Here is a 13488-nt window from a genome sequence, read left to right as displayed (position 1 = left end):
AGTCAACAATCACGAAAAGACGGGAGTTAGACCGCTTCGTATCATCAGCCGCATAATTCCTGGTAGGTCATAGTCAGGGTAGGTCTCCAGATCCGAGACATAAGACGAAACTTGGACTAGTTCCTAGCCTGCCCCCAACTGATTGGATTTCCCCATCTCGAGCTTTATAGATGGTCCTAGTACTTTTACTAAGACAACTCCCGACTGGCTCTTTAGCGGTCAAATCATAAAAGATAAGTCCCTCGCCACAATCTCAGATAAAACCCGATCGGTTCATCACAGCTCATCCTCTTCATCAAGGGTCAGTCCTGGTAGCACATTTGAGCGGTCATCCTGAGCTATTTGTAGCTGAACCTGGGCAGGACGGAAAGCACTAAGCAATAATAATGTCAGAGAATCATAACCTCTTGTCAAAGAATAATTGTCATACGCTAGGAAATATTCTAGTGGTCTACCATTCCTTGAGAGTGGAACCTTCCTTCTACTAATAGGAGGTTGTCATACATCCTCTCTCACCCAACAGTCCCAAACACCCAATATGCTCTAACAGCGGTCAGGCTTAAAAGATATGCAGAGCCATATAAAAAGGGAGGTTCTCTGCCTTGGCCAGGTACGCACGCATCTGCACTCATCTTCAATAGTTTTTTTTTTCATCATGCACTATTTTTCTGGAAAAAAAGGACCTAACTTGAGCATTAGAGGGCCTACAGCGAGGAATTTTTCCCTAGTTTCTAGTCTCTAACGCTCCAGGTGCTTGTCTGAGTCTGTGCAGAATCTAAGTACCATCAGTTCTCCTACTACAGACTTTGGGGTTCCATGTGGGGGTTCGCCTTTTCGACGTGCATACACAGGGTGTATCAAAGTCACCTCTCTGTTAACACCAACGCCATCTCCGTCGGCCTCCGTCTAACTCAGATACTGGACATGATCAATTTGGTGCCATCTGTGGGAATCTTCTCCACCTGTTCTGGAACGTGACGATGGAGGATAATGGTAAGATCAACGTAATCATGACAATTGGAGAGTATGAATTGCTCAAGGAAGCCAAGATGCGAGCGTCTTTTGAAAGCCATACTGTTGCTTCACAACCACATAGGATACCTACAGTCTCAAAGGACCAGACCCACGCTTGAGACAGGGGGTCTAAGAGGAAACAACCTGAGGATTTCCCTTGAGCTTTCTATTGCGACCCCGACTCGGATTACTACAACAAGAAAGAGTAGTACCACGTCTCCACAGCCGAAAGTTCCCATCCAGACACTCCAAAAAGGGGAAGGCCATAGTCATTCGGGAGGAGCCGAAGGAGGTGCTCGAGGAATTGCAAGTACCTTTCTCTCTAAGGGTGCTCGAGGAAAAGCTACCAAAGGGGTATAAGCCCCCAACTATTGGAGAGTATGACGGTAGTAAGGACCCATAAGATCACCTCCATAAATTTTAGAATGTTGTGTTGTTGCACCAGTATAGTGGCATCATTAAGTACTAGGTGTTTTTAAACATTCTATCAGGCTCAACACAAAAGTGGTTCGATGGATTACCTATTAGATTCATCACTTACTTTCAGGATTTCAGGAACACCTTCCTGCACCACTTCGCCAGTAGCAAGAAGTATCAAAAAACTAGTCATTGCCTATTTGTTCTCAAGCAAGGACCTGCGGAGCCCCTAATGGTCTGTATAAAATGTTTCAACCATGTAGCCCTGGACGTCCCGTCCGCTACCTTTGATATCTTGATGAGTGCCTTCTCCCACGATCTGGTGAAAGTGGAGGTCTTCCGAGCCCTCATTCGAGAGCTTGTGAAAAATTTTGATGAGATGCTTGGAAAAGCAGCAAGCTACATTAATGTACAAGAGGCCCAGGCAGCTCAAACAAAAGAAGCCAAAATGCTTGCTCCCATCAACAAGGCGAAGAGAAGGCCACGCCAACCTCCCACTCAACCCTTTCCCCGCTCCAAGGATGTCAGACCGGGTTTTCTGCCTAGTCAGGAATCTAAGGTGGCGCAACCAGTCGAAATTGTCCAAGCTCCTAAACTTGGCCAGTAGGGACCCCGTTATTGTACCTACCATAGGTCCCACACCCATTACACAGGAAATTACGTCTAGTTCGCCCGAGATTCTCGGCGGGTAACTAAAATTGGACTGCCTCCACCTGAGATCGTGCCCAAACTCCAGAGGCTTCTCTACAATTCGCCTACTTCCACAGGACAATCAAGCAAACCCCTGCCTGAAAGCGGAGGTCAGGGAAGTCAACAGGCAGGCTGGGACAAGGAGCCGATAGAATCCCCTGAGGAAGAGAATAGGGGAAATATCGCCATCTGGGAGATCGGCATGATCTTCGGAGAACCCACGGATGGAGATTCTACCAGAGCATAGAAGTCCCATAAACGCCTCTTAGAGATACATGCGGTAGGTTACAGCCGGGAGCAAGCTGCAGGGTCGTTAATCAGCTTCAAGCTGCAAGACCTGGAGGGAGTGGAGCTCCCTCATGACGATACCCTCATAGTCAAAGTTGTCATTGCTAACAGCCGCGAATTTTGCCTTAGAAAAATAATAAGAAGTGAGTTGAAGCAAAAAGAAATAAAATGAAATAAAAAGAAGAGGAGGTCAAGGATTGAACCTTGAACCTCTTACATTATAATTTATAGAATTAATAAGTAGAAACCAATTGGGATAGAGAGAAGATATTGATAGAAAGGAAAGGGAATGCATGATAAAGATAGGAGTAAAGATCTAAGAAGAGAAAGCAAGACAAGAGCAAGAGAAAGGCAACATGCCTTCCTCCCTTTCTCTCTTTTCCCTCTCTTGCCGTGACAATTAAATGGAGAATGAAGGGGATTCATTCCCCCTTGTTCTCATCATAAATGATGAGAATAAATTAGAAAATAAAATAAATAAAAGAAAATAAAAAAAAGGGCTAAGGGAGAAGGAAAGCAAAAACTAATTTTGCTACCTCTTCCCCCTTAACATAAAAGAGAGTATGTAAAGAGGAGATTTTATTTTTCTCTCATTTCTCTCATTCTCTCCTCTCCCTCACCGAACCCTCAGTCCCCTCTCTTCCATCTTCGGCCCCAAGCCAAGGTTTTCTCCTAAGAAAGCCTAAGATACAAGGAGGACTTAGCAAGGGAATCAAGGAAAGGGAACTAGAAGAAGAGGCTACTTCTTCCATCACCACACCTTAGATCCACAAGCGAAAAGGATGTAAGCTTCCCCTCACCTGTGGTACAAGGCGTTTTATGTGTTTTTCGGATTTTATGAGGATTAGAAAACCTATAATAGAATTTAAGAAAATTCGGCCAAAGAAGAGTTTTCAAATCTAGGAAGGTTTAAACAAGTCCTCATTTCATGATATTTTTCTATGCTATGTAGGAAGGTTTTCCTTCATGTTTTTATACCTATATGATGCTTGGTCAGAGGAGTACTTAACCCTAGAATTTCGGCCAAAAATATTTTAAAGAGGTTAGGGAAATCATTGTTTAACCAAACTAGTACAAGATTCCCTCCATGAATTACTAAGGGTCTTTTGTTGGTTTTTCTTGCTTAAAAGTTACTTGGAACCAAAAGAAAATCCACTCATATGTTTCGGCCAAGAAAAGAGCTTAGGGTTAGGAAGACCTTTAAATTTAAGTAACCATGTTTATATGATAGAATATAGAGTTCTCTTAAAAAATTGCATGTTGAATATTGCTAGAAATTCATGAACTCTTCATTAAGATTTTCGGCCATGATAAGATGGATAGCTTAGAAAAGCTTAAACAAAATTTTAACATGCTCAAGACCTCTGTGATATTAAGATATGAAAGTTGTTTAATGCTCTCATGCTTAATTAGGGTATAGAGAATTTAGTTACATGATATATGACATGTAAGATCACAAGGGTCCTAGCTTGTTTATGAACCAAATTTGGATATGATGTTCTTAGTAATTTTTGCCATGAAACTTACTTAGGTTTTCCATGCTTTAGGCCACTTAAAACCTAGTTTAGAGATTGGTAGGTTTCGGCCATGAGGAAAAATAAAAGAAAAAGGAAAGAAACCTAGGAAGCCTAAGACACAATTCACATGTACGTTTATTATGCTTGTCTTTATACATGCTATGAAACTTGTATGACTTCCTATGCTTTTAGGCTATTTGAAGCAAATGTAAACACTGATGAGTCTCGGTCAAGTAGGGTTTAAATGACCTAGAGGCCTTAGAATTGAAACCAATTGTGTTAAAAATGCTTCTTATGGAAATATGATAATGTGTTGATTGAGTCACATGCTTGTATAAATTTTCCATGACCTAAATGGACCATTGTATGTTTCGGCCATGAAGGGATAGATACCCTAGAAACCCTAGAACAAAAATTAAATATGCTCATGTCACTCTACATGAAATATGATAAGTAGAAAGCCAAAGTTCTCATGCTATATGTTGTTTAATGACCTAAAATGAGGCTAGGGTAAGTTTCGGCCATACCCATTGTATGATGCCTTATTATGAATTTATACATGATGTTAGTTCAAGTTCACATGCTTGTATACTTGCCTTTAGCCCTAATGAATACTTGTTAAATTTCGGCCATGATATATGTTAAGGGCTTGAAGAACTTAGGAACTAGCTCAAATATGCTTACTATGTTACTTGGAAAAAAAATGCTATAAATATGGTTTAAGGTTTCCATGCTTTCATGACATTTGGGACCTTGTTTCACACCTGATAGGGTTCGGCCACATGAAGTTTAGGGACTTGGAGAACTTAGAAACCAAGTTAATCATGCTTATAATGCTTCCTATGAAATTGATGTGATGATAATTTAGGTTCCACATGCTTGGAGGTTGTTTTTACCTAAATTGAGATCTAAGGGGGGGTTCGGCCATGATAAGAACCCAAGGGATTAGGAAGCTTAGAACCCAAGCTAACTATGTTACCATATTTCTTATGATAGTATAATCACATGATACACCCTTATGCTTAAACATGTATGCTTGTGATTTATACTTTCCATGATATGATATGTGCTTAGAAATATGCATGCTTTGATGATATGCTATGTGCTTAAAATATGCATGCTTTCATGATATGCTACGTGGATAGAAATATGCATGCTTTGATGATATGCTATGTGCTTAAAATATGCATGCTTTCATGATATGCTATGTGGATAGAAATATGCATGCTTTAATGATATGTTATGTGCTTAAAATATGCATGCTTTCATGATATGCTATGTGGATAGAAATATGCATGCTTTGATGATATGCTATGTGCCTAAAATATGCATGCTCTCATGATATGCTATGTGGTGAAAATATGCATGCTTTTATGACATGATGTATGCCTAAGTGATGCATACTTTTTATGACATGATGTATGCCTAAGTGATGCATACTTTTTATGACATGATGTATGCCTAAGTGATGCATACTTTTATGACATAACGTATGCCTAAGTGATGCATACTTCTATGATATGCTATGTGACTAAATGATGCATTTTTATACATGCTACTTTACTTTGTAAGGCTTGTACCAAGGGTGGGCTCCTAATCAGCCCCTAGGCCTTTGGTTGTGTGATCCAGGCTAGTAAAAACAAAGGGATGGGCTCCTTAGTACGCCCCTAGGTCTATGGCTGTGTGATCCAGATCTAGTTCCTAGTATGATTCAAGACTTGCTACCTTGGATATACTTAGGAAGCGCGCATATCTACGTGATTTATCTATGTGTGGTACAAGCCGGGGCCCTAATTATGTTGATATTATGTTCAAGTATATATGTAAGAAGAAATGGTTTTAAAGATCATGAGACATACACATGTTTTTCGGATACATGTTTTCAAAATCATATTGCATATACCTTATGATCATGTTGTGATGATGCTATGATTTATGATATGCCATGATTAGATACGATTATGTTATGTTTCATGCTATGCTTTAAGAGCTTGATATGCCATGCCACCTTATGATGATACTATGATATGCCATGATTAGATATGATTATGTTATGTTCCATGCTATGCTTTAAGAGATGATATGCCATGACTAGTTATGATTTTGTTATGTTGCATGATATGCTTAAAGAGTATGATATGTTATGCCATGACTAGTTGAGATCATGTTATGTTGAGACATTCTTTGATCATGTGATGATTTTTGGTTTTAGTGAGTAGGAAAGGAACTTACTGAGCCATGAGTGCTCATAGCTTACTTTCCTTGTACCACAGATAAAGGAAAAAGCTGGATGAGCTAAAGGAGCAACAGGAGAGGCAAGGAGATGTGTGTGGAAGTGGCTAGGCAACCAAATAAGAACATGCTTTAAAAACTTTTAAAGAACTATGCTTTGGTATCGTGAATTGTAGTACCGTATGTGTGACTTGATGTTATGTTTCTACTAATTTTGATATCATGTTATTGATGCCATGATAGTGTAGTTCAGATTTGATGAAAAGAAAAACAAAAGAAAAGTTTTTATTAAACTAAGAAAATTATTTTAAGTCTTCCGCTATTTTAAAAAGAAAAATTTGTACATAGAGTATCGTAGCCCCACTACAACAAAAACCCTCATAGACATCGGTTTTCCACCGGTGTCTATTTCATTTTCGACCGATGTCTATGAAGCCGATGTTAAAAGTCTGCCATTTTAGACATCGGGTTAAAACCGGTGTAGTATCACTTAACGACACCGGTCTTCGAATCGGTTATTAACCGGTGTAGTATCACTTAACGACACCGTTTCATCAACGGTGTAAAACCGATGTAATATTGTATGTTAATAACACCAGTTTTGACAGCGGTAAATGACCGATGTAATATTATTTAACAACACCAGTTTTGCAACGGTGGAAAACCGATGTAATATGTATATTTTTTAACAGCACAAATTTAATTTCCGAAACAATGAAAAATCGACAATAATAAAAAAAATACACAAATATTCACAAATTATACAAATATTCTTCATTCAACAATATCCATAAAATACACAAATATTCACAAATTATATAAATAATCTTCTTACAACAGTATCCATAAAATACCTAAACATTCTTTTTACATCAAAAGCTAGCTAATAGATATCAACATCAAGGTAGAACATTCTTTTAACAACACATCAAGGTAGAACCACACTTCAAATGTAATCTAGCATGCATTCAGCCCACTCGAACCGCACTTTATCAATTTCAACTATGGAGTACTTGAGATTTGTAAACTGTAAAAACACATAAATAATATATTAGTAGGCATCATTCAACAACTTACTAGGCATAATACAACAACTTACTAGGCATGATAATGGTTGAACAAAGAAATATGACTACACAACAAATCCAGTGAAGCATAGAAGAGCAAAGCTACCTCTGATGAAGCTTTTAATTGCAGGGAGCAGTGTTGTCATTTTTAGTCAACTTCTATAAAATCTTCTACCATTGTTGAATGTATGTTTGTAGGACATAAACAATGTTTGTAGGTTCAAGCCGAAATAAATAAATGCTTAGGACATATTTGAAGGAAAACATCAAATAGCAAAAGATGAGATTATACTATGTATAGCCAGCCGTGGTTATATTTCTTCAAATTTATTAACATATAAAGCAGTGGTATTCAAATTGTTCACACATGCTATTAGTCTGCCAAGAACATCATCAAATTTTAGTAATTCTTTTGCAACTTTAACAGAAGCATCAATTGCTTTAGAACTCAGTTGTATTTTTCCTTCTCATGAATACATCAAGTAAATTAGTTGTGTTTTAGAACTGTGGGAAACAACACCCAAGGTGAGACATGCATAAGACTTACAGAAAAGACATACTGTGGTTGCAGAGCAATCATCTAGTAGAAATCAATTCACTAACAATTATTGAATTGAATCAGAGATGTAAACCAAAGACACGCAGGTCACTCTAGAATAATCATTAACAGTGGTTGAACTGAAGAAAAGATGTAAACCAGAGAGACGGGGAAAAAAATGATTTCTTTATTTATTAAACTTTTGATGAATACCCAAAATCACAGTGAAAACACTTCTTTAAATATCACAGAAATATATTGTATCTGTTCTCACTTATAATTTGTTTCACAAGGCTAATCAAGCATCATAACAGGTATCAATAAACTAGCACAGATGTAATTTTCAATCAATCTTTATTTAAAAAGATAGATTTTTTTTATCTATGTGCACTGCCTGTGATCTAATAATCTAAAACCCAAACGTGTGATTTTCTCAGATTACTTGATGAAATTGAATCTAAATCTATCATATGAGATCAAATAAACTAATAAAAACCTTTGCAGCATCTATATGCTTGCATGTTCTGCATGACCTGACAGGATTGTTTAGCATAAAAAGAACAAACATGACTATGAAAGGCATGCTATCATCAGCATATAAATAGACTATTTAATGAAGCAGTGAAAAAAAGAATCAAGATGACTATGAAATACATGCTATTCTTGGCAGATAAGATATCTTACCTCTGAACTACTGTATGCACGAAGAACTGTGAAAGGTTGAGGTTTCCCTCGAACATCATAGAATACTACACGTCCATTATTTGTCCCAGCAGCCAATAGATTACCATCATCACAGTATGCCAGCGATGAGAAGGGTGCCTCAAAAGGCATGCAATATGAGGGTCTTTTTGTTCCAGAATCAAACATATACAACTTTTTATCAAGACCAACTGTAACAATAATCTACAGGGAAAACAAGTCAGGATATAATGGCCATTGATTTTCTATAGAACAAGCACCTCCCATCCAACAAAACTAGCCAAACCATGTATAATTATCCACCAGAAATCCAAATCATTTAATAGATTCCTAGGAAGATAATACCTTGTCACTTGATGGAGAGAAGCAAATACCAGTTGTTGGGGCAGAATGCTGTTTCAACCAAGAAACCTGACACCAAGAGCCAGAGTGAATGGAGATCAATTTTTTAGTGAATGCAGGGAACAAATACAATTTCTCCTTCATTTTAGCAGATTAAGAAATATTATTTTACTAACCTTTGGTCTGCGACCAGTTGTATCCCAAATATGAACAGATCCATCATCCCCAGCTGTTGACAAAAGATGTCGACTAAATCGAGAATAATCAAGTACTCTTAGTACCTGAAATCGCATCACCGATACAGATTCATGTTAAACCAAAAAAGATGTTAGTAGAGCGAAAGTTTGGAATTTTCAAAATATTTGACAGCCAATAACCTGCCCATTTGGATCCTTGAGTTCAGCCCGTGTTCCGGAAGCAAGATAATGAAGTATGAGATCCCCCTTCTCGTTGATGGATGCTAAATGTTCATCTTTGCAGTTGTACATTACACCTGTAATTGTGTCAATATGACCACTCAACCGTTTGATGCACCTTTTCCTCTGCAGGTCCCATATTTTGACAATATGCCCACTTCCTCCAGAGCAAAGATATCTAGAACTTTTATTACTAAAGCTGATACAATTTATGGATTCCTACAAAATAGAGAAAAGTAAAAAAATCTTTAAAATGTTTGATATATTATGCACTCATAATTACACAGATAAGAAGTGTTTTTATTACTTAAACCCATGGCCATATTGTCATTTAGGTCCTGTTAGGCATCAATCAGAATCGGTAAGCTTACTAAAAAAATACAGGTATAGTCACCCAGACTGCGAGTATGCACTAATTTGTCCCTAATCACAACAAGGGGAAACAAGGCTCAGGAGCGGTACTTAGCATTACAATGAAACATACAAAAATAACGTAAAGGATTCATATTATTACAATTGCAAATATCGAAACACGGCACAGTCATAAAATTTCTCTTAATTTTTACCATCAAGTGAAAACTTGCAGAATAATCAAGCTGTACTCATTCTATGTTTACAAGCAACATTTTCCATGCTCTGCACTCAAACGCAAAGAAAAAAAAACTACCTGGAAAAGGAGAAAATCTAGCTTTTAAGTCTCTTATTTCTTCAATGTGTAACATCAGAATAAGCAATTTTTGCAAAGTCATCAACTGTAAAAGTCAAAGTCAGACTTTGCTATATTGGCAGACATTGCTGTACAATTAGATGAAAAGAAATAACCTACCTAGCAAAAGAGATATGCTAGCTATTTTCTTCTTATTTGTTCAACATGTATGCTAAAATTCATAAGGGAGTCAAACGAACAATCACCATTGTTCGAAGAAAATATTGATGGAAGAAAATACCCAGACACAACATAGCAAGAAGGTGGCAATTTCTATCGTGCCAACAGTTCCAGTGCTTTTCTTCCAAGAGAGACAGAGAGACAGGGGGAAAAAAATGCAGGCAATGATTTGAATGGCATCCGAGCATCTGTAAATTTCCAGAAAACCAGATGTATTGATCACAATAGAACAAATTAATGAGCAAACAATGAGCTACCTCAATGTCATCAGCAAGGTCGCTGCCGTGAGAAGGAAAGGATCCCATACTTTGGCCATTTTTATTCCAAAGTGATATCTTTTTATCGTCACCAGCACTAGCAACCACTAGGTCTGCACGAACATAAAGATTAACCTTTAGTAAGATTTTCCCACCGTAAAAGTCAGCCACCATCCGCTGGATTAACAAAATTAACTAAGTTATACAAGATACAAAATAAATTTGAATGATGAGTCATGGGAAAATTAAATTCTGACGGAAAAATTCCAATTCGATCATAATCAATGATAGCAATTAGTATTACCTCTCCCTTTTGCTTCATTCTGAATCACTCTCCATGGACATGGCCTTTAATCCTCTTCTCCTCTGCGAATTATGGAACAGGAAACAAAAGAACATGAGATGTGAATGGGATGCAGGAACGAGACGAGCAAATTAGTCGAAGGTAGAGAGAGAATTTCTACCTTTCTTGATCCCTTCTTCTCCCTGACTACATACCTCTCCTGTGAGAGATCTGACAGCCATGCTCCAGGACTCACCAACTAGATCGAGTTTGTCAAAGAAATTAGAGGAAAAAATTAGTTTTTTCGACTGTTTGATCTTAAAAATCAGATTTTTGGAGGGAATGGAAGCGTACGAGTATGCATTTTTGGACGAATTTGGATCTCTTCTTGGGTCGCTGCGGCAGCTTGCACCCCTTCATCACCATGAAGTCCTCCTCCTTCTCCTTGTTCGACAGTGAAACGAAGAATCGAGGTAGAGAGGCTGCCGAGGTTCTTTCGTCGGCGTTCTCGCCCTCGCATACCAACACCGCCGATCCCCTGGTCGTGTAGCAACGGTCATCCTTATCCGGCGACGACGAGACAGATCAGGAGTTATGGTTCTCGCTCCCGGCCGATTCCGACCTCCTGTGGATAAATCCGAGCAGTGGTTACTTCCATATCTCACCGCCGACACCTCAAACTAGATCAAACCCTAACTTTTCCGGATCAACCTCCGATCTATTACCTGAGGGGATAAAGAGGCGGGTGCAGGGGGGACTCTTGATCTGCGATGCGGCGGACATTCCGAGACGCGATTCCCCTCCGGACGCCAGATTTTACGGCTGATCCTTTGTCCCTGACCTTGATGCGGCGGAGGCGCTTGCGGCGCCCCCATTGCAGAGTGATGCGAGGACCGTTGCAGAGCCCATCGCGGCGGAGGAGAGATTGTTTTTGTTTTTTCCTCCTCCTCCTCCTCCTTCTTCTTCTTCTTCTTCTTCTTTCAAACAGGTAAAGGAAAGTGCTGCAAAATCTAAACTCGAGAGTAAAGAAGCATACATAGAAAGCAACCACCACTCCAGCCACGTAATCAGAGGGCAGTTTAATGGAGGCACTAAAGAATCCATGGAGGTAGAGATCTTGCGACGCAAATGCAGCACCTGATCACAGAACAAGGTAGGTTCAAAGATGCCCCTTTCTTTTAAAAAAAAAAATCTTTTAACAGAACCTATTCGTTGGTCGAGTGAGAGGTGGACAGTCCGGCCGTCGCCGTGAAGCATGAGGTTGGAGTCTTCGAACAGTTGGGTGTAGCCTTCCTCAAAGGAGATAGTGGCGAGGTTGGGCAACTCCGAGAGGAAAGCAACCTCATGGGAAGGGAGCAGAACTGTACACAAAAACAGGAGGAAGTAGAAAGGAAAAGATAAAGTATGGACTACCGGAATGCGAAGAAGGCCTCCTCTTCTCAACCAAATGGAGGAGTTGGAGGAGATGCGGTGTGGTTGGACGGAGAAGCAAGTTCGTCGTGTCTTGATCCTGATCGGGAAAGGATCTAGGAAGGGGGAAGAGGGAGATGAGGCTGAGAGAGATGGTCGGAGGTTTAGGTTTAGGCTGAGAGAGATGTCTCGGTTTAGGTTTACGCGAGAGAGATGGTCGCGCGGAGGAAGGGGCGGGATAAAGATTTAGGTTTGGAGGGAACTTCACAGTGTGCAGATTTTGGCTTGTGGGGAAATTAAAATATTTTATTTTAGTTCATTAACATCGGATTTTAAAAACTGATGTTAAAATTGGTGTCTATTAACGAAAAAAGGGCGCTCATAGACATCGCATAAAAAACCAATGTCTTTGAGCTAAAATCTGCGGTCATAGACACCGGTTTTTAGAAAAATCGGCGTAAAATACTCAAAGACATCGGTTTTAGCCTAAAACCGTTGTTGTTCCACTGATGTCTATGAGAGATTTTGTTGTAGTGCCCCGTCCCTTAGGGTTAGCAGGGAGGGCGGGCGTTACAGCTACGACAGTATGGACTAAAGATAAATCCATTGAAGTGCCTGTTTGGAGCTCGAGGGGGAGAGTTCCAAGGATATCTTATCACTGAGTGAGAAATCAAGGTCAACCCGGAGAAGGTTCAAGCACTCTGGGATATGCAGGCTCCCAAAAATCTAACAGAAGTCCAAAAGCTGGTGGAAAGAATCTCGGCACTCTCCAGGTTTATATCCTGGTCTGTAAATTGAGCGCTCCCCTTTTTTAATGTGCTCCTGAGAGCTTCTAAGTTCCAGTGGGATGGAGAATGTAGCAAAGCTTTCAATGAACTAAAGCAACACCTGGAGACTCTGCCCTCATTATTCAAACCAATCGTGGGGGAGCCGCTTTGAGTGTATTTGTCAGGTACCCCTAAGGCCCTGGGGCAGTTCTGATGAAAGAGCAAGACGGTGTACAATGGCTAGTGTACTTCTTCAATCATCTATTAAAAGAAGTCGAGTCTGGGTACATGACACTCAAAAAGTTGGTTTACGAGTTGGTCCTCATGGCTCACTGCTTGAGGCCCTATTTTCTGGCACATCTAATTATCGTGCTGACCAATATCACCATGGGGAAAGTTCTTACCAACACGAAAATAGTCGGTCGTCTCATCAAATGGGCAATTGACTGGGAGAGTATGATATACCTTGGTCAGCGATTAAAGCACAGGCCTTGGCCGACTTTCTGACAAAAATCCATCAACATGATTCTGAGGAAAAATGGAAGATATACGTAAATGGGTCATCTACTCAATAAGGGAGTAGAGTGGGGATATTCCTTATATCCCCTCAAGAAGATATCATTCAACTAGCCATTAGGTTAAACTTCAGAGCTACCAACAAT

The 13488-nt window shown here is 39.5% G+C and overlaps 1 protein-coding gene across 1 annotated transcript; it reads right to left on the bottom strand.

Annotated features, from left to right (window-relative positions):
• Nucleotides 1-8414: 8414 nt before the first annotated feature.
• Nucleotides 8415-10560, bottom strand: LOC122000115 (protein NEDD1-like). The gene is made up of 5 exons (XM_042554651.1): nucleotides 10367-10560; nucleotides 9185-9442; nucleotides 8984-9088; nucleotides 8811-8876; nucleotides 8415-8669 (listed from the first exon to the last, which is right to left on the bottom strand). Exons 1-5 carry the CDS (start codon nucleotides 10538-10540, stop codon nucleotides 8421-8423), a joined length of 852 nt encoding a protein of 283 aa, XP_042410585.1. The 5' UTR covers nucleotides 10541-10560; the 3' UTR covers nucleotides 8415-8420.
• Between the last annotated feature and the right edge of the window lie 2928 nt (nucleotides 10561-13488).

The sequence above is a fragment of the Zingiber officinale genome, chromosome 7A (genome assembly GCF_018446385.1).
Source record: "Zingiber officinale cultivar Zhangliang chromosome 7A, Zo_v1.1, whole genome shotgun sequence".
Taxonomy (NCBI): Eukaryota; Viridiplantae; Streptophyta; class Magnoliopsida; order Zingiberales; family Zingiberaceae; genus Zingiber; species Zingiber officinale.
The sequence above is the reverse complement of the archived record's forward strand: the minus strand, read 5'-3'. Positions and strand labels throughout refer to the sequence as shown.

Bases quoted from the DNA above. Each gene is read 5' to 3' on its own strand.
- LOC122000115 (XM_042554651.1), bottom strand. From the start codon at position 10,540: ATGGTGGCTGACTTTTACGGTGGGAAAATCTTACTAAAGGTTAATCTT. The intron at 9,443-10,366 runs GTAGCTCATTGT...TCTATTTTGTAG, and splicing joins ACCTTGCTGATGACATTGAG to GAATCCATAAATTGTATCAG. The intron at 9,089-9,184 runs GTTATTGGCTGT...ATGCGATTTCAG, and splicing joins TCAAGGATCCAAATGGGCAG to GTACTAAGAGTACTTGATTA.